Below are 24124 nucleotides of genomic sequence, written 5' to 3' on the forward strand. Positions count from 1 at the left end.
CTTCCATTCTTTGTCCTTCTTCAGGAGTTCATTTAGTGGTTTCGCCATCTTCGACAGATTTTCCAGGAACTTGCTGTAAAACGTTACAGCTCCCAAGAACTCACGTAGTTCTCTTTGATTTGTTGGCGCGTTTGCCTCCAGCACCGGCTTCACTCGCTCGGGATCAGGTCGGATTCCGTTTGCACCCAATCGCACTCCCAGATAGCGAACTTCCTTCGCCATGAACTGACACTTTTCCCTCTTGAGGCGCAGACCGTTTGTTTTCAGGATCTGCAGCACTTCATCCAGCCGCTTCAAGGCTTCTTCTTCAGTTTTTCCTGTGATGAGGATGTCGTCCAGCAGACATTTGACACCTGGTACTTTCTTCAAGATTCAGTCCATCGCTCTCTGAAACAGCATCGGAGCTGACGCGACTCCATAGGGGAGCCTCAGCATCCGTTTCAGTCCGAACGGCGTGTTCAGGTAGCACAGTTCCTGACTTTCTTTTGACAACTTCATTTGCAGATAGGCTTGCGACAGATCCACCGCAGATACGAACTTCGCAGGTCCGATGGTTGCCAGAAAGTCTTCGGTCTTCGGCAGAGGATGTACCGGTACGTTCAGGTACTGGTTCAGCGTCACTTTGAAGTCGCCACAGAGGCGTACGCTTCCATCTGGTTTGGGCACCACAACCAGTGGTGTTGCCCACTTCGGCGTTGGTTCATCATCTCGGAGATCTTCGATTACTCCCAGCGTCTTCCATCTTTCCAACTCCTTTTCCACTGCATCAGTCAGACTGTAAGGTACTGACCTTGCTGGTTTGAAGACGGGCTCTGCGTCTTTCTTCAGTTCCAGATCAGCTTCCTGACCACTCATTGTTCCCAGTTCATCACTGAAGAGTTCTTCATGTTCCTTCAGCACTTAACTCAGCTTCTTCATATTCTTTTGTGGTTCAGGTTTTTCTTTCACTTGACCTACCAGACTTGACCAGTTCAGCTTGATTTCATGAAGCCAGTTCCTTCCAAGGAGGCATGGGCCATTTCCTCCCACTACATATACTGGCAGTTTCTTCATTTGACCTTCATACTGCACATCCACATCTGTCATTCCTCTGACAGGTATTTCATGTCCTGTGTAGGATGTGAGCTTACATCTGGTTTTCTTCAAGTTGAGGCCTTCAGCCTGCTCTTCTGGAATCATGGTTACCGGACAGCCAGTGTCCACAATGAACGTGACGTTCTTCTCGTTGACAGCCATGTTCACTTTGATGGCTTCCTTCCCTTTTGATGTGCTTTGGTACACACACAGATTTTCTTCAAATTCATCATCTTGGTCTTCTTTTTCCACATTCAGCGTTTTTCCATTTCTGCACGCTGCTTTCAGATGTCCTTGTTTCCCACAGTTGTGGCATCTGACGTGGGGTGGTACCCTGCAGAACTTGATCAGGTGGTTCGTTTTCCCACACCTGAAGCAATGTCTCCTTTCAGTTTTCTCCAACTTCCACTTCCTGTTTTCTTCATTGTTTTCATTTTTCCATGTCTTCCCTTGGCCATTTGCATTTTTCCATGTCCTCTTATCTTCATGGCTCTTTCTTTCATTTACATTCCATGGTTTCCTTCTTTCCTTCAGTGATTCATTTCTTTCTTTGTTCTGCCACTTCACCTTGTTCACTGCTTCTTCTTCTGCACTTTTTCCCATTCTTCTTACTTGTTCATTCACTGTTGCGTCAGTTGACCATATCATAATGGCACGTGATAGGGCCAGCACTCTTTCCTTGAGCATTGACTCCTTGACCTTGGAGGATGGGCACGTTGCCAAGAGCTTGTCCCTGATCAGATTGTCCATTTCCGAAGCTTCAAAATTGCATTTTCTTGCTTGCGTTTTCAGTTTGGCTACGTACTCCTCTACCCTACCTCCTTCATATTGCATCATGTTGAAGACATGACGCTCCACCACCGTGTTCACTTGAGGCTTGAAATGCTTTTCCAATTGTGCTCTCAGTTTGACGTATGGGTCGGTTACATCAGCTATATCAGGCAGCGTATCAACAATTTCTTGTACATCCGGGCCAAGAAGATGCAGCACGATGTTCACTTTTTGAGCAGATGATTCAATATTTTGAGCACCCATGTAAATTTCAACTGATTTGATCCATTTACCAAAATCCTCACCTTTTTGCATTCCCGGTGGCGGTGGCAGACTCGTAGCCATTTTAATTTCTTTTTGAGAGTTCAAATACGGAATTTAACCACTTTCACTTGTTTTTCTGGTTTCTTTTTCACTTTCTTTCCTTTTTAACAACTCCTTATATCTTCATTTGCATCGTAATTCAGCTTTTCTTTCCTTGCGACAATTGTTGCGCACTTGTGACATTCCTTTAATCTCCTTTTAGCTCTTATTCATTTTATCTCAGCTTGATCTCACTTTTTGATTTCTTGATCTCATCCTTGTCGCCAATTTTGTTGTTTCGTGAGATTTGTCCGTGCTACTTCATAGCTGAGACTTTATCTCGGGTTAGAGCTTGTATTGCGCAGTCAGTCGCACTACGTCGGACACACAACCTTGACAACAACCAGCCATATATGGGCAACAGAGAGGCCTCGTGAAAAAGGAAGACAACAACTGACACGTCCTCTAAAACACTGCAATAACTAAAGTCCTGCCGGCCAGCTTGGTCAAGGCAAATACACAACACTTTCCAACAAGTTTTATTTCTGTGTGTAACGACTCGTTGCGAACGACCGATGCAATTGGTTACTTTTTTAGATATCCATGGATGTTTTTTTCTGGGGAGGGACGTCCCCCACAAATAGCCCCTCCCCCGTCTCCGACGCCCATGGTACGGCCATTCCCCTGTGTATTATGAGAGAGAGAGAACTTTGTATTTACAGACACTTGGTCCAATTCTACCAAACATCACATATCAAGGCGCTATCAGAGCAGCGTTCCATGCCACTCTTAAGGGTGAGTGCCACCCTATGTCACATTTAACCAATACACTGATAATGATATTTGTCGAATCATATAAACGCTGCACGAAACACCACGCTGCTTTTCGGAACATGACATCAAAGTTATCGAGACCTTCAGACACATACATAGCCAAGGCACTGCAAAATCTATCCTAGCCGAAAAAGATTCTGACTGCGTTGTTTATTATGCCTCCGCCTGTGTGCGGTAAGAGCTGATGCGTTTGTGAGCCTTTTTCAGCAGGATTGTTTATGATGGACGACAATGAAGCCGCCGCCCGTATGGCACAGCGCGTGACTTTTGAGATGTGATGAGATGTGATCGTGCCGGCACATGGAGCAGCCGAACGGCCGCTCTCCTGTGTAGATTCGCATGCTCCCCGTGAGTCCTAACCGGAAAGCGAACCGTGCCAGTCAGATGGAGCAGCCGCACGGTCGCTCTACTGAGTGGCTCCTCATGGGTTTGGGGAGATCTGACCCAGCAGAGAAACGTGCCGGGAGATGAAGCAGCTGTGCGGGCGCTACTCGTGTGCGTGCGTACGCAGGTGTACGATAAGGTCTGACTGCTGAATGAACCGTGCCGGGCAGATGACGCAGCCAAACCGCTTCTCCTCTGTGTGGGTTCGCATGTGTACAGTGAGGCCTGACCGCTGAGCGAACCGTGCCGGGCAAATAGAGCAGCCGTGCGGTTTCTCCCCTGTGTGGGTCCGCATGTGGCTGGTGAGGCTTGGCCGGCAAGAGAAACGCATCGTGCACATAGAACAGCCAAACGGCTTCTCCCCTGTGTGAGTTCGCATGTGTAAGGTGAGGCTATAGCGCCGAGCGAACCGCGCCTGGCAAATGGAGCAGCCAAACGGCTTCTCCCCTGTGTGGGTCCGCATGTGTACGGTGAGGATATGCCGCTGAGCGAACCGTGCCTTGCAAATGGAGCAGTCAAAAGGCTTCTCCCCTGTGTGGGTCCGCATGTGTACGGTGAGGATATACCGCTGAGCGAACCGTGCCTTGCAAATGGAGCAGTCAAAAGGCTTCTCCCCTGAGTGGGTCCGCATGTGTACGTTGAGGTTTGGCCGATGAGCGAACCGTGCCGGGCAAATGGAGCAGCCAAACGGCTTTTCCCCTGTATGGATACGCATGTGGTTGGTGAGGCTTTTACGCTCAGCGAACCGTGCCGGGCAAATAGAGCAGCCGTGCGGTTTCTCCCCTGTGTGGGTTCGCATGTGGCGGGTGAGGCTTGGCCGGCAAGAGAAACGCATCGTGCACATAGAGCAGCCAAACGGCTTCTCCCCTGTGTGGGTCCGCATGTGACTGGTGAGAGTTGAACGAAGAGCAAACCGTGCCGGGCAAATGGAGCAGCCATACGGCTTCTCTCCTGAGTGGGTCCTCATGTGGCCGCTGAGAGCCGATCGCTGAGCAAAACGTGCCGGGCAAATGGAGCAGCCATACGGCTTCTCTCCTGTGTGGGTCCGCATGTGTCTGACGAGATGTGACCGCTCAGTGAACCGTGCCGGGCAAATGGAGCAGCTGTACGGCTTCTCCCCGGTATGGGTTCGTATGTGTACAGTGAGATCTGCGCGTGTAACTAATCTGGCTCGACATTCATAACACTGATGCGGCTTCACACGGACACCGGGTGTCTTGTGTTCTTTGCCGTTAGTTGTAGCTAAACACTCGGTCGCAGACTGCTCACACTGCCGGACCTTCTCGCCAGCGTGGACACGTCTGTGCATCGTCAGGGTACCGGACCGTGTGAACACCTTCCCACATATATCACACTTGCACGGACTCTGACCGGTGTGCACACGACGGTGAGCGGTCAGACCGACTTGTTGAGAAAACGTTTTGCCGCACACTTCACAGCGGTACGGCCGTTCTTCCGCGTGAGTCCTTCGGTGCCGTGTTATGAGGCCGGGATAGTCGGTGACGTAAGAACACCACTTGCACTTGTAGCTGCCTTTCACGCTTTGGCCGTGTCGTCTCTTCAAGTGTCTGTCCAGACGATGTTGTCCCAAACAGCTGAAGTCGCAGTGGGGACACTGAAGAGTGCCACCAAAACCTGGAGAACACATTTGCATATATTGATTGATGCTACAAACGTTATCTATCAGCAAACAAGTGCATAGACATGTGAGTGACATCAATGATCCCAATCATGGGCGTCACCACCACTAGGGACACTAGGGACATTGTCCCTAGAAGTTTTGAAATCATCAAAAACTACTAGGGATTGTCCCTAGAAGTTTTTGGAGCTCCCTCTACTGGGGACACGCAAAGAACCCGGGCCACGATAATGGCCCAACTTGCTCAGCGCTCCCAACACATGAGTTTTGCCTTGCGAACGGTCGCGTCAACATCGCCACGGTAAATAAAAAGGCCCGTGAGCGAGCGTTGTGCCTCCCCACAGATGTGACGGTGCCCTCCGGCCTCCAGGCACGTGCGTGTGGTCGCCGTAAAGCTGGATACGGCAGGCCGGCACTCGTCCGAGAAATTGGTCGAGTTTGTTTCCCAGTCACCCGAGGAGACACCCGAGCAGATTCTAGAGGTGCCCAGCATGATTGCTGAAACGAGCTCGGCTGGTTACATACATCCACAGGTCCAGCTTATAAACCCGACCGATGACGATATGCAGCTGCCCGCCGGTAACGAGCTGGGGCAGACTCAGCTGTATGAGGGGCTGGTCGCCACAGTGCGTGGGGACCCGGCGGGAGGTCAGGATCAGGGCAGTACTGGGCCGCCGCTCTGGGCCGGCCGCTGGTCAAGTTAACATTTTCTTAATCAATTCCCTCTGGAACATCGGAGTGGGGATCGGAGACGGCGGGTAGAGGGGGGAGGCATCAGGGCCATGCCCCCCCCCCCCCAAGGAAAATCAGGGGTAATCATATAATTCCCAACCAAAAAAAAAAAACAGCAATGGGGCCCCGGCCCTTATTCGATTGTCACGAGGCTCAAGAAACCAACGCCAGCTATTAACAGCTCCATGCCGGTCTTTGAGGGTCCTACACTGACCTCTGAGGGTCCTTCCGTGGTGGTCAAGCCCCACATTGACCGTAGAGGACCCGCATTGACCTCTGAGGGCCCTCCGCTGGCCTTTAAGGGTCCATAAACCGGCCTCAAGGGCCCATCCGGCGTCTGAGGACCTCACATCGGCCTCTGGTGGCATTTCTGTCTCTGGGGCACCACGACTAACCTTTACGTGTCCCTGAGGGCCCTGTACTGGATTATATGCAGCGCATATTATAAGAGTTGAGGTGAAACAGGGGCTTTGTGAGCTAGATGGACATGACTAAGAGCTCCTGTCTTCTACCAGATGCGGGTGCTGCCCGAGTGCGCCAAGCACGCTGGTTAGTGGTTTCATTACAACCTTCGGGAAAAGCTTCCCACTTCCCAGATCATGATTTCATGTAATATGGACACATAAACAATCGGTGCACACATCAGTATACACACAGACACACACAGCCATACAAACACATATCATTGATCTTGACCTAACTTGACCTGAAATGACCTCAGCAGCAAAAAACCTGGTCGGGTAGTGTGACAAAGAGGTTCTAGCTGGCTTGGCACCAGAAAACGGCATCGTCATCGGTATATGCTAAGCAGCGCACTTGATATCCAGCGGTGACCCCAAAACAGCAACATTTTTTTAGTTTGACCTGACCTGGAAGGCCAATGACTGACCTAAGAAGGTAAAACTGGGTATCATTGGATTTGTCTCTTCCCAAAGAATCTTTTTGGTTTTTACCGCGAAGCTCTATCTCCAACAGGAACGAAATGGCGCAGGGGGGAGGGGAGGGCCCCATGTGCGTTCTATAGGATGGGAAAATGGCATGTGCGGGCGAGGGTTAAGGTCAAATGAGGTCAAATGTGGTCAAAATTGCCATATTAGCGACAATTTTGCATTTACCCGCCAGTAACTCCAAAAGTTACAAGCCGATTTTCTTATTTCTTTCACTATATGAAAGAGCAGACATTTTTGAGCTTGAATGATGAATTTCTAATTAATTCAACAATCAGTATGATAGTTTGAAGCCTGCTAAGAATATGTCACCCGCTGCGGCGGGATCGGCAGACGCAGGAAACGCGACAATCACAATTTTGTATTTACACGCTCATAATTCATTTTTCACCAGCCGATTTCCAAAATTCTTTGACCATAAGATTGCTAGTAAATTTCTTAGTCTTCACACAAGATTTGACGCGAATCGAGCGTATTCAGCAGTAAGAACTGAAGTGCAATGAAAAGACGGAGGCCCCGGCACAGTCTACATTCGGGCGGCGCGCAACAGCCGGCGCCGGCTGGCGCGCCGCGGCGGCAGCATATTTGACTTTACACCGCTATTGCTAGAAAAGTTGTGAACCGATTTTCAAATTTCTTACACAAAAAGATCCGCAATTCAATTGTGGACAGGTAGCCGAAATTTCACGTTAACATCACTTATCGAACGCGAGTTATTGGCGAAAAACAGGAGGGGTGGGCGAAATTCGTCCCCCCCCCCATCCACTGCGAGTGATTAAATTTCCGGGAATGGCCATATATTTTTCGTGTTAAGCTTTTTAGCGTGTAAGATGCCATCGATTTATTTTATTTTTTTCAATATTTTTGGTGCCCGACCCGGGCTTTTTGTCGTTAGTAGCACACATTCATGCTGGGTTATTCATACTAGTAAGTACACTATATACAGTACAGGGTGATCCAAAAAATTTGGAACCCCTAACTTAAAATGTCTGTAAGTCCGAAAGTATTCACTTTATTGACAAATTGCAAGCACCATTAGAAAGAGCATTAAATCCTCTATAAAATCACGTCAAATTAGTTTATGTATGTTGTAAAGCATTGACACACTATAAGCTTTTGGAATGAGCGTCAGAAAACTGAGTGAAACGAAATCGCCAATTGTTAACAATGCACTGAAGTCCGTTAGCACTCCATCTGCTGTTTTTTTTTTGCGAATAACGCCACATCCAATTTCAATTTTATTACATAAAAGTTTACACAGAAGCACACAATAAAACAAATACACGCGTCCTAGCTTCCGCTGTTCATCACAGCATGTGCTCAAACCGAGCTCCGTTGGCCGTCACGCAGGCCTGCAGTCAACCTGCAGCCGCTTCGGGACGGCTCCGACGGCGCAGGCCAGCAGTCTCTGGGACAACTGATCCCAGCAGGCCGTCAGCCTTTCCTTCAGCTCCTCTATGGTGCTGATCCTCTGATCTCTATACATAATTCGCTCCAGTTCGCTCCACACGAATAAGTCCAAAGGGTTGAGGTCAGGACTCTTCGGTGGCCAGGCATCTGGCTCGATGAAGGCCGGGCAGGCCTGCTCCAGAAACTCGACTACGGAGCATGGCCTTGCTACGGAGTAGCACCGAATGACGAAATGACAGGGGGGTGTCACTACTTTGCTTCGCCATAGGTCCAGTACTGATGTCATTGGTTTCGGACCCGGTGACGTCAGTGCTGGCTACATCCGGGAACTTCTTGCACTTAATTCTCATTAGAGGTGGCCATATTGTTTTGTCCCGTGACGACACATTTGCGTCACTGGGTCCGAAACTGGCTGTAAACAAATCGCTCAGTGTCGCTACCTCCTATATATGGCCTTGGAATGACCGAATGACTATTTTTTGCGCCTGTTGAAATTTAAATTCCTTACAATAGCACGTGAATGAGCTATTTTTATTCATGAACCTCCAACATGCGACATGGTCAGAACAGCAAACCGCAAATCACTGATTTGCGCATAATGTTCGAAACCGTTTCAGTGAGTTTCGTGGCACAAATTTTATAGCCATATAACTAGGGCAATATTTGTAATAATAGGTAAGTTCAATCAGCTTGGTGTTATAGAGAATTGAACGCTCTTTCTAATGGTGTTTGCAATTTGTCAATAATGTGAACACTTTTGGACTTACGGACATTTTAAGTTAGGGGTTCCAATTTTTTGGATCACCCTGTACACGGCAGTGGTACCGTAAACCGGGGTGAGTTGATATGGATTTTGAGGTTATTCTAGATTTCTTTAAAAGCCACATTCATTTACGGAATTCTTTTTGTGCCAGTTTCATGGCACATGCCTTGGGGAGGCAATCAGCAAAAATGAATAAAAAATGTATATATTATGCCCCTTTTTTAAAACGCCAAAGTTCATATCAACTCACCACCCTCCAGGGGGTGAGTTGATATGATTTTGGATTTTTCAAAATTTCTCGTTTTGTCAGTTGCGGGTCAAGGTTGATATGCCTCTGACAAAAATAATGGATTGAAATGAAAGAATACATATACTTCTGAGCTTTTGTGGACTGGTAGTCAACAAAATATTTATGAAGTTAAGTGAAGAAAATCTAATTCGGACTGTATTCTATCGGTGAAATAAGCGACATAAAACAGAATTCAGCATCAAAAGCCAAAATTAACCCTCGCACTTATAGGCGGGCGAACGGACCACCTAGGCTTTTCGCACATAACTCGCGCAAAAAGCGGCCGATCGCGACGAAACTTTCAGTGCCTCTCGAGTTTATCAATTTTACACATGTTCTAAAGATTTCATGGCCCTGACTCAAATGGTTTTTGACTTGTCACCTGATTCTCGAGACCATGCTTGGCCGGAATCGCGATTTGGCGTAGTCGGCTCACATTATCCGCGCATTTCCAGTCTTTTTTGTGATTGTAACGTCCAAACATGTAAATGATGTTGGTCCCATGCAGTATTGTGGGTGTCAACTGTCAAGGTCTCCTGAAGGTCAGGTCAGGTCATTGACCTTTGGTGACCTCGGCTCATTTTTGGAGTTTTGCATGTTTCTAGGGTAGTTTTTTTCGGGCCGATGTCGAATTTAACATGCATTTGATCATTTACGAAGTAGTTTTAGTGCCTTCGTAACATGTTACGACACCGTCAGTGGTAGTTGACACTTGACACTCCCTATGGATAGCCGGCAGGACACCTACTGGTTGACCTGACCTGACCTGACCTGGCCTGAATGTACGAAGACACATGTGATCAAAACAAACATGACATTCGTGATCAGCAACAGCCAAAAAATAATAACCTCGCTTTACGAATTTCAAATAACCCCTTATTTTCCCGACTTCTGGGTAATTGACCTGGCCTGGAAAGTTAACCAATGACCTAGGACCTTAAAGTTGGTTATCATCGGCTTCCCCGCGTCTCGGGCAACACGCTCGTTTTTTCCTCGAAGCTCTAGCTCCACCAGGGGCCAAACGACGATGGGATTCCAACGGACCCCCCCCCCCCATATATACGTTAAACGCTGGCAAAACACGAATACGGGCGAGGGCTAAAACACCAGCCAATTTCTTTATATTGCTTGTTCCATTTCATTTTGTCACTCATTCTCGGTTGGCAACTGCCAAGCAGGAAAACTAATCAGTTTCACGAGATCAGAATTCCCGCGCTGTTAGCCATACAGAAACGACAGTTCTGTCATTTTCGAAACCACGAATAATTATAACATTTTTTTTTAAACTGTATGTATATAGGTGTTCTATGGTGTTCCTTTGTAGCTTGTAGGGAGCCATCTTGAGACTTGACAGGGAGTTGTGTTGTGCCTTTTGCATGTTAGGTATGTCCACAGAAAAAAACTTTGGGGTCACTGATGTTAGTTGTCGGACCTTCGTCCCCGTCTTGAGTTGAGAATTGAGATGTTAGTTTCAATCGTTTCGGCCAGTTACTCTCCGGCCGTCGTCACTCGTCAGGTGTTCTTTGACCCTCAGAAGGACCTGGATGTTGGTGGCGTTGCGCCGTACGCGTCCAACCGTTCGAAAGCTCCTGTAGTCAGCGGGAATCGAACTCGGGTTTCCCTTTGATGGTCCACGGTTCTAAACACTCCACCATCGAAGCAGATTTGACTATGGCCGGAGAAGTTACTTGCTGAAACGTTGTGAACCTAACATCTCAACTCAAGACGGGGACGAAAGTCTGACAACTAACATCAGTGATACTAACAGGCCTCGTCTCAAGCATTCAGAAAAAAAAAAAACTAAAGCTTTTGGGGGTTGATGGAATGATGTGGGGAGAGAAAAGGAGAAGAGTTGGTCTAATTGACTTTGTCTTACTTGCAGACCCATATTTCATGCTAATTTGCATGCATACGAGCCTGGTATCAGCTTTTATCATGCATATCAACTCACCACCTGATGGCATATCAACTCACCACCTGTCACTTTTCTTAAAATTATAAAAAAGCGTTGTTATAGGTGAAACCCAAAACTACCTGGGATCAACAGTAAATTGATGGTAGTTTCTTTGCCAGTGCATGTTGTTCCATGAATATCCACCGTCTTTGCTGTAGGGTGGGGACTTTTCCTTAGTTTCAAAATCAGAAGAAAAAAAGGACTTTGAAAAAAGTAATGTGTTAAGAAGGCACTGCACCACATGCATGCCTTTCTCAGCTATATGCATCACTTATTGGTTGCTTCACTTCACAGAAAAATAAAACTAAAAATTGGTTTACAAATGGATGAGCAGCACACATTTTAACATTTTTCGAGCAATTTATATCAACTCACCACCCCATATCAACTCACCCCGGTTTACGGTACGAATCGTTTTCGGCACCCGCTACGCGGGACAGCCTTGACCGCACGTTTCCTGTCACGTGCCCCAGGTGGCACCGCACTGGTGCGCACGCTGGGGCTATCCCGATTTCTCGGGCCCGGCAGGTCAGAGGGCTGCTCCGGGACATGAAGCGAGGCCGTGCCCTCGGGACATGTCACCGGACCGAAGGATCTGTTTAAAGGCGGATCAGGCCCGTGTACCTGCGGCCGGGGGCGCTGGCTGGCACAGCGGTAATCCCCACGACCGAGCGAACACTCCCCAGTTACTGCCATCTCCTGGGTAGGAGCCGGCCGAAGAAAACGCTGCCAGAGGTCAGCTCTGATCCAAGGACCTCCCACACCAAACGTGAACGCACTTGCCAACTGCGTACAAGGGTGGCCATCGATTTATTCGTACACATGCCTGCCATGTTCCTCTAAAATGGCGTCATCGCACACCGATTAGTTTCTTAGATATATCCTAAAATTTACTAAATTTAGTAAAAATAAAACTTACCGCCTAAAACCCGGGAGACCTGTACGTTGAGTGCAGCCGTACGGCCGCTAGTGTAGGTCCGGTGCGGCAATAGCTGGTGCGTTTATGAACCTTGCTGAGCACTTGAACAGGCACAGGCGCGGGAACAGCGAAGAGGGGGGGCTAGGGAGGCTGAGCCCCTCCTACTTTTTGGTCTGGGGGAGGGGTCGTAATGTATTCGAGCACCCCTCCCCAGATCGGGGAATCAAAATCTTTGAACATTTAACCCTCGCCCGTATTGGTGTTTTGCCAGCGTCTACCGTGGGGGGGGGGGGGGTCCGTTGATATTTTTATATTTTCGAAATTTCGAGTTAGCCATTTTGTTTGTCCTGTTTTTTTTTGTACCGACGGTTAAATTTTTGAGTTTCAAAGTAAATGTTCTGTTTTTCTGCATTTTTCCCGTATACATCTTTTTCGATCGAAAACGGCCAAACATCACCTCAGTTTGACTTATGACCTGAGATGACCTTGGACGTAATTTTTCAGAAGTTGTGTGAAGTTGATGTCCGGCGGGGTACTGAAAATGGCGTGTCGAAATTCGCAGCCCTTTCTGAGTTATCTGCGAGAAAAAAAAACAAGGGGAGGGACCTTTGTGTACCCCCCCCCCCACGGGTTGCGGGTAAAGGTCGGCTTAGAGTCCTTGGAGGCCACGTTGGAACCTAAAGTCATCATGGGATCCCCCAGTAAACATTCCTATGGCCTGGAAATAACTCATGGGGACCTGCGGGACATTTAAACGCCAACGCCTTTTCCTTTGGAAACAACGCCTTTGGAAGTTACTTATGGCCTTTCGAGACCAGCGTGGAGCCTTCAGAGGTCGGCACGGACGTTCGGGAGCTAGCGTGGGTTTTCCGCACCTGACAGAAGTTAGAACTGTACTATACGTTTGTCTGGGTCAAGTGAATGTCGGCCTAGACAGATAACAGCCATAGCAGATTCAATAGGAGTCGGTCGAGACAAAGTCCCGACGCGGTGGACCGATGTGTAATTCTCGTTATTTAACCGTTAGGGTTATTGCCACCGCCCCCCCCCCCCCCGCACACACACACACGGGTTGCGGGTAAAGGTCGGCTTAGAGTCCTTAGTTGGATTATTTACATTTACCGGTGATCCCTCGACACAGCTGTGACGAAATAAGTTGTTAGTTTTTTTGCAATGTTTTCGATTTGTCTTATAAGTAAGTGAAACGGGTGAAACGTAGGTCGCCTAAAACCGGTGGGAAAACTAGATTCGGGGGACGGGGGTACCCTTGTTGGATCAATATTATGAACAGACACCATGGTAAACGTCCGATGAGCCTCCCAGACAGAAAATAGTTTCTGCGCCACTGTGAGCAGGATTATTTGTAATGGATGACATTGCGGCCGCTCCCCCTTGTGAGTCGACAGGTGAATTTAAAGATGTGATGAAACTGAAAATCGAGCGGGGCATATGAAACAGCCGTTGCGGCCACTCTCCTGTGTGGATTCGCATATGAGCTATTCGGGCCGACCGTTGAACGAACCGTGCCGTGCAAATGGAGCAGCCAAAACGCTTCTCACCTGTGTCGGTCCGCACGTGTACGTTCTAAATCCTGTAAAGCGTAAGCTTTAAAGGTAGTGTGCCACCTTTCCAAAATTTCCAATTTTATTTTTCCTATGATAAGAAGCTTCTGTTTTTACCTAATATCGCAAAAAAAATCAAAAATGGGCCTGGAATAGTGTTTTTTTCGCCTAAAAGTTTATCGGTTTTCGATATGTATAACAACTGTAGTGGGCTGACCTGCAAACAGGCGTCGGCAACAATCGCGAATGCGGCGCACATGTGACAATAAGCAAAGGTCATTATAGAGTTACGACGTACGGGAATGAGTTATCAGCTGTCTAATCGTAGACAACACAATGTCGAACTTAAACTGTAAGCCGGTATTGGTATTGTTTCTTTAATTTGGCTGTCGAACATCAATATGATTTTGATGATTATGAATCATAATCAATATGATCATAATCAAAATCATATTCATAATCAATATGATTATGAATATGATTTTGAACAATACAGGGGCGCGGGAACTACTTTCCGACTGGGGGGGCACACCATAATAGAGATCAACCTAGGGTACCCCCAAATCTAGTTTTCTCTCCGGTTTTAGGCCACTTATTTTTCACCCCTCGGCTTTTTCAACAAAAAAAGAAAACATTTGCAAAAAAGGGTGGTATTCCGTCTCAAAGCTGTGGGGGCACCGCCCCCACGGCCCCAGAGTTGGGGGGGCAAGCTGCCCCCACTGCCCCCCCGGCTCCCGCGCCTATGGAACAATATGGTTTGAAATATGATTTTATGCAAAAAAATTGATATGAAACACGTGACCGGTTTTGCAAAAAGTTTCGAAAAGTTTTGCTCCCCAGGTCTAATCTAACGTATTTGGGGGTGCTGATCACGAATCCGGCGGAAAAAATAAAAAATTCGAATTTTTTTACCGCCCCGGCTCTTTGAATATTTCCGGTTTTCTCAATTTTTGCATGTTTTTGAATAATATGATGAATGTAATGAAAAAATATTAACAATGTATCGCTAAATGCATGTACCAGTCGATTCGGCATACAGCGGCGTCGAAATCGGCACGCCGCCTGCTTCACCGGCCTCGCAGGAAAGCATAAGGCTCGGAAGGTTTGCGTTAGTTACCCGATTCTCTCCATAGATGGCGCTGGCGTAGCCGCTCGCCGGCCGGTCGTTGCCGTGCTGTTCACAGCCCCGGCGGTCACTTGCGACCGTCGTGGTCGTTATGCTACGTCTATCAAAGCACGACAGAAATGTTCACTTCATTTTTATGTTACTTCAGACATATTTTAGACCTAATGTTGAATTGGATAAATGACTATCGTGAATTGGCGAAAAAGTGGAGTGCGCTCGGGAGCCATTTACAATAGCGAGGAACGTAGGTGTATTGATATGAGTAACATATGACACTGCGTTCACTGTTGATATGAAGTTTATTCACACTATGTAGTCGGGTGACATGAGAACAAAGTGACTAACATACCTTGTGTACGACACATGGATGAAGCTAATGCTTCTTTTTCATTTTGTTTCGGTAGGCCCGTTTGTTCAGAGCGTAGCCGTCCTGTCGGTCTGCGCCTGTTACAGCTGTGACTGATTCGGTGGTCAGCTTTATATACAGCCCTTTCGGTGGATTGGGTATGGCAGGGGACCCCCGTTTTAAGGGGAGTCTGTAGAAAGTCGCGCAGCTCATCCTCGCTCATGCGTCGTACACAGGGGGGCTCAATGTCTCGGCCCTCGTCAACCGCTCGCTGCACGTTAACCAGTTCCATATAGTTGTTCGCTTGAACGTTAATTTCCGGCAGCCGGAAGTGCCGAATGGGCTGCTGCTGTGGCGGTGGGGGTGGCAGCTTTGGCGGCGGTCGTGGCGGCGGCGGTGGTGGTGGTGGTGGTGGTGGTGGTGGTGGTGGTGGTGATGGCCGCCGCCGTTTCAGACGCGTGTGCCAGCAGCTGCGCCGCCAGCGGCTGAACTTCACTGGCGAGTCGCTGGCGTGCATGCAAAGTAGCGTCGAGAGGAATGCTTACATGGCTCATGAGGAAAATGTGCTGCTCGCCATGCTCGGCGATGAAAATCATGGCATTAGGGCAGATGCAGTCCGCATAATCCAGAGCATTCGTCAAAAAAGCAGCGACAGGAGCAGCCGCCGTTCCCGCCCCCGCAACAGCAGAAGCAGCGGCGACAGAGGCGGCGGCCATCGCCACCACCACCACCGCCACCGCCGCCGCCGCCCCCGCCGCCACAACAGCAGCAGCGGCGTCTGAAACGGCGGCGGCCATCACCACCACCACCACCACCACGACCGCCGCCAAAGCTGCCACCCCCACCGCCACAGCAGCAGCCCATTCGGCACTTCCGGCTGCCGGAAATTAACGTTCAAGCGAACAACTATATGGAACTGGTTAACGTGCAGCGAGCGGTTGACGAGGGCCGAGACATTGAGCCCCCTTGTGTACGACGCATGAGCGAGGATGAGCTGCGCGACTTTCTACAGACTCCCCTTAAAACGGAGGTCCCCTGCCATACCCAATCCACCGAAAGGGCTGTAAAGCTGACCACCGAATCAGTCACAGCTGTAACAGGTTCAGACCAACAGGACGGGTACGCTCTGAACAAACGGGCCTACCGAAACAAAATGAAAAAGAAGCATTAGCTTCATCCATGTGTCGTACACAAGGTATGTTAGTCACTTTGTTCTCATGTCACCCGACTACATAGTGTGAATAAACTTCATATCAACAGTGAACGCAGTGTCATATGTTACTCATATCAATCCACCTACGTTCCTCGCTACTGTAAATGGCTCCCGAGCGCACTCCACTATTTCGCCAATTCACGATAGTCATTTATCCAATTCAACATTAGGTCTAAAATATGTCTGAAGTAACATAAAAATGAAGTGAACTTTCTGTCGTGCTTTGATAGACGTAGCATAACGACCACGACGGTCGCAAGTGACCGCCGGGACTGTGAACGGCACGGCAACGACCGGCCGGCGGGCGGCTACGCCAGCGCCATCTATGGAGAGAATCGGGTAACTAACGCAAACCTTCCGAGCCTTATGCTTTCCTGCGAGGCCGGTGAAGCAGGCGGCGTGCCGATTTCGACGCCGCTGTATGCCGAATCGACTGGTACATGAATTTAGCGATACATTGTTAATATTTTTTCATTACATTCATCATATTATTCAAAAACATGCAAAAATTGAGAAAACCGGAAATATTCAAAGAGCCGGGGCGGTCAAAAAAAATCGATTTTTTTTTATTTTTTCCGCCGGATTCGTGATCAGCACCCCCAAATACGTTAGATTAGACCTGGGGAGCAAAACTTTTCGAAACTTTTTGCAAAACCGGTCACCCTAAATTGAAACAGCCTCTTAAATTATGACCCCATTTCACCACACGAAAGTGGCAGAAATGACAATGATCAGCTGACGCATTTTCTTGGCCGAAGTCAGAGCGCGCGGCCCGACGCACCACCACCGCACCGCAAAGTATGAGCAGCGTATTTGGAAATTCCGACCTCGACGAGCATCAGAAGCCACCTAACAGGCGTGTTCGAAACCGCAGGAGATGATGATGAACGGGTTTATCGAAACTTGATTGGATGAGCCTATCGGTAATAGCGATTTTAGTGTGTGCATTTATTGTTCATAGTGGTGTGAAATGTGGTTGGGGCACGACCGACAACCCGTCGGGGCGAATTTCGCACTGGGGTACTCAAAATTTGAAGAATTTAAGACGTTTCCATGAGTTTTGAAGGTATGGATGAGTTCTACAAATCCGGTTCTCCTTATCCGGGTCATTAACTCCATATGGTCCAGGAAAGCTGGCACACTACCTTTAATTCCTTGTAAATGATCCTCTAGTACTGAAGGCATTGTAGAAAGCTCAAACATTTTAACCCGCGCCGGGCCGGGGGGGGGCATTTAAACACCCCCCTTAGGTTTTTAGAACACCTGTTCATGCATCTTTTCTACACAGACTGTGAAAATTTCAGACCCAGGGCTCTCAAGGTCAGGTCACCAGGTCACGTCAAGTGACATCACCTCAGAAAAAGTTGCAATTCTCGTCATAGCTGCACCGACTGCATGTACAATCACCTGGAAACTTTCGGCGATTGATAAGAGTAACAGTATGTAAAATATCTCGGAATTTTGATATCGGTGACCTAAGGTCAGGTCAATTTTGCGACCTCTCCATTATAAGTCAAAGGGAGAAAACTGAAATGCGTCTATTTTGGACGAATGGTGTTCAAAACCCTCTCAAACATCAGTTCATAAGTAAACATGACACACTGAATCGAAAAAAATGCACCTATGACCCCTCTGAATGCCCCTGAGGTCATCTCAGGCCATGAACGGTCACCAGCAGTTTTTTGCTATAACTTTTGATAAAGACGTGCTAGAGCAATGGAAACACGCCAGATGTATTCAGCTCGACGATACGGATCGACTGATATGCAACATGACCCTTTTCGGCCAGGTCATGACCTTGACCTGAGGTCAAATTTTCAAATGACCTTTCAAGGTCAACAAATAGCTCATTCGACGCGTCTCGACGAGAGGAACACGATGCTGCCAAAAGCAATGTCGTGGCACTCTTGAGTCACAAGTTATTGCCGAAAAACAGTTTTCGTGAAAACTGCTATTTTAGTTTTTGCCCTCTGGAGGCTAAACCGTTGACCTGAGGTCAAATCTGAGAGCAATATTCAGAAAGGTATGTAAAAGGGCTATCGAATGCACTTTTCCGTGGCGCTGTAGCTCTATTGGTTTCCGAGTTAGCGTTGGCAGTTTCCAAGATTGTTGAAATGAACTACATTTGACCTTTAATGACCTCTGGCGACCTGACCTTTGACGGTACCCGTCCGCTCTCTCAGGCCAGCGTCAATCCCCTTTTTTAAGTCCTGGCATAATTACCTACGAATATTATATCACAGGTTCTGCAGACAATACAGCCGTTCCGTCATACGCACAAGCAATAATCCAGTTCTGTGCTCCCCTTCCAATCCATACAAATTAGCCAAGCTATAGGTCAGTCGGGCTGGTGTTAAGCTTAACCCGCGCGGGGCTGGGGGGGTAAATTTTAACCCCCTCGCGAATTTTTGCGATATCTCAAAAACGGCGGCGCGCAGCGCCGCCAAACTTTCAGTACCTTTTCTTACATCAATTTGACACGTTCCCTGAAAATTTGAGCGAAATCCGTCGGAAAATTTTTGAGAAATTGACGTTTTAGTGACGTCATGTTCGCCATTTTCGCCTCAAAAAACGGCAAAAGTTCAAACACCGCTAACATCTTCATTTTTTAAGGAATCAAGACGTAACAAAAAAGGTTATGCGTAATTTTACTTTGTTTATCAAATGGCTATCTCGGTTGTTTGAAAATTTTGGATTTTGGCCTAAATGTTTTCAAAAAACTGACTTTTTTGGGAAAATCATTATAAAATCCAAAATTTTGAGTCTATCAAAAAAAACGGAATATATGTCAGAGAAGTTGTCTATGTGCACCTACATACCAAATTTTAGAAGAATCGGTTCAAAAATGTGGGAGTTATTCAAAATTTTATGACGTCACGACACACAATTTTTTTGAAAAATGACTTTTTTGAAAGTTCTAGACCTCGTACGGAAACAAAAATAGCACCATTCGATTCGCCGTGAAAAACTGCATCAGAGAGACACCTTTTTAGGCCTTAACAACCAACTTCAAAATTTGACCTCACTTGACCTGACCTTGACCTGACCTCGACCTGAAATTCATCCAGAGGTGGTCCATATCACTTATTGAGTGTGCCTATTGAATTCTACGAGTAAAATGACCCATAAAACATGTGTCGCACATGCCCTTTTCTATATTTTGTTTTTTTGGTGACCTGACCTGACCTGACCTGACCTTGACCTTGACCTCTGAATGATATTGTATGCAACGAATATTGTCTTGGTAGCCTAAGAACACGTTTTGGGCGATCAGTCTCAGTCCATGACTCCATTCTTCGGCAACTACGTGCAAGGCCGATACTGTAGAAACTTGCAATTTGTACCCTTGACCTGACCTTGACCTTGACCTCAAACTTTAAATTAAGTACATGTTTTTAGTAGTTCGTGATAAGAGCTTTCGATTGGCGTTTGAATTTTCCAAATCGGACCATTAGTTCGGGAGATAACAGGGGGGGGGGTAAAATTTACCCCCCCCCCCCCCAGCCCCGCGCGTTCGGCTGGAGACCCCAGCCCCGCGCGGGTTAAGCTACACTAGCAGTGGTCGTCCAGGAAATTACGTGCAATATCTGAAGATCCGTGATTGCGAGACTCCCTTGACATCGGTTTCTGCGAGTTTCCAGAATTTCCGTGAGTTATAATATGCTGACGTAATAATAACAACTAACAAATGGTTTCGCAACAAACGCTTTAGTTTGCTATCTTCAATACTATTTTAGTGATAAATAGTCTATTTTGTTAATAAAACATCAAAAACACATCAAAAATTAAAGAAACAATAATTAATTACGTCACTTGGATTCATCCGGTGCGCCACCAAGTGCGCCAACAACTGTCTCATATCACGCAATCACGCAGATTCTGCAAAAAAGTTCGTAGCTCTGAACTTTATATCGGTACGGAACATCCTGACCGTCCTGACTATCCGGCATTTCCTGTACTGAACGTCCGAGATTTCCTTGACTGAATCTTCGTGACCCCGGTGTAGCCGACCCTGTGTAGGGGAGAGTGGGGAAAGATGCCCAGGGTTTTACTATGTCATATATTATTCGAAAATGACGATCGGAAAGCAAAAACTTGGTGTTTCAACGGAAGCGGACATCATTTTTCACCAAAAATATCACTTTTGTGCTTGAAATATGATAACTTTTTTTGCTATTAAGCATTTTCCTGAAGAAGTGAAAGGGGGCATCTTACCCTACAGGGTGGGAAAGACGCCCCCTGGCGTTGGGGAAGATGCCCCCTGCACTATAAGTGGCATAAATGGACACGTGAATCGCCTGAACGAATCAGTAGTCCCTTCGAGACTGCAGTAGACACCAAACGTCATCGTAAGGGCCCTCAAAAGTAGTCGTAAGGGGCTTCAGAGGTCATCGTTAGGGCCATCATAGTCCAGCGCGGCCAAACAAGCCTCCAGGGTGGCGTTCGGAGACCACTGTGGGGCCCGTATAGGTCTTCATGATGCTTGAGGGCCCTCGAGCCCATCGTGGGGACCTCAGATGCCAGCGTGGCCCGTGGAGCCAAAGTGGGAGTCCTCAAAGGATGTCGTGAGGGGCCCTGGAGCCAATAATGGGGCCCACAGAGGCCGTCGTGAGGGCTCTCAGAGTCAAATGCCGCCCCAAAAGTCGCTGTGTGTGCCGAGAGACCGGCATGGGGAGCACCTGACCGTATTCGACTCTCAATAGTCCCAGATCGGCTTTTGTCTCTCATCACAAGTATGTAATAAATGATTTGACGGGCTGCTTGAAGGACAGCCTACGGATTTAGGGGGGCGTCTTTCCCCATCAGGACAGGGGGCATCTTACCCCAAGGTACCGAAGCAACATTAAATCAGTACAATTTGTTAGCAATAAAACTTCACCCTGAAACAAACTGTTCGGGACACAGTACACGCATGTGTTAATCACGACTATAGCAAGGGTCTCAAAAATTATCTACCTTCTTTGATATTTACAATGTTTTGACACCTAAATATTTTTTTGAAAGCAGCAAATAAAAAACATGCAATCACCAGCCAGCCGTTGCCCAACTGAGCTTCGCAAATTTTTGTGCAGTTAACAAGGCAGGCTTCCGCTTTACGCTAAGAAAATTAATTTCCATGTTCGATTTTTTGTTTCGTCGCTAGAGGGGGTGGGGCGTCTTTCCCACCCTGGGCATCTTACCCCACTCTCCCCTATTTCCTATCAGCTGAACTTGACCTGCGTACCGATTTTCTGCAAAACCCGCAAACACGCAGATCACGGACGTAGGATCCCGCATAGTGTAGCTAGACCTTTATCCTCCCCTGCCTTCCTGACCGCACAGCGCTAAAACCCAGAGCCGAGACTTCTCGAGCGCGACCTCTGACCACACGCGGTCCGAAGGGCCAGCCGACGCCCGAGGGCGCGCTCCGCGCCGGCCACCCGGATAGCCTCTGCTGAGTCTCCCTTTCATGCTGCGTTTACTACACGCTCGATTCATTCATGATTCTGTGTTTCTGCGTCCCTCTCGTTAGATGGCTCCACTGCTCTCATTAGGCGGTCCCAGGAAGACTGCGGCCAGAATACCCCAAACGCCAAAAAAAAAAAGAAGAGATTTTTGTTTAATATCTCGGAAAGTATTTGGCATACAAATTTGCAATCTCACAGTCTCGTGACAAATATGCATACACATGAATCGGGTCTTTGCATTTCATATCCCGCGCCCCAGTAGCGGTCTCAGCCAACTTCGCCCTAGTGGGTGGGGGGTGGGGGGGGGGCATATGTTACCACCCATCTCTAACTCAAAAGCTAAGAGGGCTAGAAAGACGCGGTAAAAAGCAGTCGATAGCTCTCAATGCGTGCGTTTGAAAGTATTTCGGTCATTTTTCATCTTAGAGCAATATTGGGGTCACTGGAGATCAGCAAAGGTCAAAATGAGCCAAATGTCATTATATTTTTCGGAAAACATGCATTTATCTCAGGAACTATGATAGCTAAAAAAAAAAACGCATGTAAAAGCAATCGATAGCTTTTGAGCTCTTCTTTTGATAACGTCATTATCAAAATTGACCTCATGTCAACGGTTTAGCCTCCAGAGGGCAAAATCTCCAAAAATAGCTGTTTTTACGAAGTGTTTTTCCACAATAACTTTTGACCAAAAAAAGCCACGACATTTCTATTGCCAGAATCGTGTTCCTCTCGTCGAGACGCATCGAATGAACTATAATTTGACCTTGAAAGGTCAACTGGAAAATTTGACATCAGGTCAAGGTCATGACCTGACCGGAAAAAGTCATGTTGCATATCAGTCGATGCGTCTCAACAAGACAAACACAATGAGGCCATCCCCAGCGTCCTATCTCTTTCCAATCGAGAGTTAGTTATTGGCAAAAATCTGCTTGTAGCCTCAAATAACCTCTGATGACCTTTCTAGAGGCTATCAGCAAAAAAGACACCTTGGTCGTCACGGGTGGTCCAAATCATTGTGATTCTGAAATTTTTGGACTGTTCCTATGCGTACACACGGATCTAGAGGCATTTTCATTTTCTCCATTGACTTATAATGGTAAGGTCACGCCACTGGCCTGACCTCACGTCACGGATATAAAAAATCCGAGATATACACATTGTAGGCGCCCATAACGTCATGCAATCCACCAAGTTTAAAACCTTTCTGACAAGCACTGCAGGCTGGACATGATTGCAAACTTTTTTAGGCTTGGTCAGTTAACTGGACCTGGTGACCTGACCTGACATAACCTGGGGTCAACAATTTCACACATTGCCCAAAATTGATGTACAAATAGCTACTCCAAGCGGGGCGGCGCTACGCGCCGCAGTTTTTTATTTACACGCAAAAAAAGGTGACAGGGTGGTAACATATGCCCCCCCCCACTGGGGCGAAGGATATAAGACCAGATATAATATATTGTTACGTTACTGTCTGTTAAACGATAACGATATTTGGTTCGTCCCCTGCAGCACGCACCGCACACCAACCGCACACGACCGCGTCTCCGTCTCGACTGTATTTGCCTCGTCAGCACACGGGGATTCCAACTGAAGGGAAACTTTCACGTTGAAGGGAAACCCTTACGACACACCTCCCCCAGTCCCCGTGTCATAAGTACACGTGCCCCACCGAACCCGCAGTCGGTTCGGCACACGGCGAGTTCGTTCACTACGGCGCGGTCCTGGTGCCGGTCCGGCGCAGCTAGAAGGCGGCGCCGGCTCGTCCGTCTGCTCGGCAGGTCGCTGGTCGGCTGAGCGGCAGGCGGCACGCGTCGGCGGCGACGGATCTCGGTCACCGGCAGACGGCGCGGCGACGATCAGCGGATGGTGGCGCCTCAGGTAGCGCCGGTTGCGCCACCAGATTCTCCCGCTCGGGACTTTGATGAGGTAGTCGCGGCGTTTTCCAATTCCCACGACGATGCCGGTCCGGTCCCACTGTCCGGTCTGCGGGTCCCGCACGTCCACGTGGTCGCCCATTGCGAGCGGCGCTAGTGGCCTGGCGGAGATGTCGTAGTCCCGCTTCGCTTTCTTTCGAAGGTCGGCTGCTCGGGCGTCGCACACGTCTGCCGCCTCTTGCCACTCCTTGGCAAACGTCCTGTGGTGGACGGGCAGAGCTGTGCGGATTGGGTGCCCGAACAGAGTCTGCGCTGGTGAGCGGCCGTCAGCGCGGGGCGTGTTTCGCAGCTCCAGTAAGGCGCGTGCGAATTCATCCGAGTCCAGGTTTCCTTCGTCGGTCGCTTTCCGGACGAGATTCTTCAGCTTCTTTACTGCAGCTTCTGCGTGGCCATTGGCCTGGTGATGATGAGGTGATGATATACGGTGGTCCACCCCCCACCGCGTCAGGAACCGGCGGAGGATGCCTGAGGTGA

At 48.1% G+C, this 24124-nt stretch overlaps 1 protein-coding gene across 1 annotated transcript; it reads right to left on the reverse strand.

The window, feature by feature from the left end:
- Positions 1–2847: 2847 nt before the first annotated feature.
- On the reverse strand, positions 2848–5021 carry LOC122381294 (gastrula zinc finger protein XlCGF57.1-like). Its single transcript, XM_043365295.1, has one exon. It carries the CDS (start codon positions 5018–5020, stop codon positions 3470–3472), a length of 1551 nt encoding a protein of 516 aa, XP_043221230.1. The 5' UTR covers position 5021; the 3' UTR covers positions 2848–3469.
- Between the last annotated feature and the right edge of the window lie 19103 nt (positions 5022–24124).

This window comes from Amphibalanus amphitrite, unplaced genomic scaffold, assembly GCF_019059575.1.
Source record: "Amphibalanus amphitrite isolate SeventyFive unplaced genomic scaffold, NRLGWU_Aamphi_draft 000117F_arrow, whole genome shotgun sequence".
Taxonomy (NCBI): Eukaryota; Metazoa; Arthropoda; class Thecostraca; order Balanomorpha; family Balanidae; genus Amphibalanus; species Amphibalanus amphitrite.

Bases quoted from the DNA above. Each gene is read 5' to 3' on its own strand.
- LOC122381294 (XM_043365295.1), bottom strand. From the start codon at position 5,020: ATGCAAATGTGTTCTCCAGGTTTTGGTGGCACTCTTCAGTGTCCCCAC.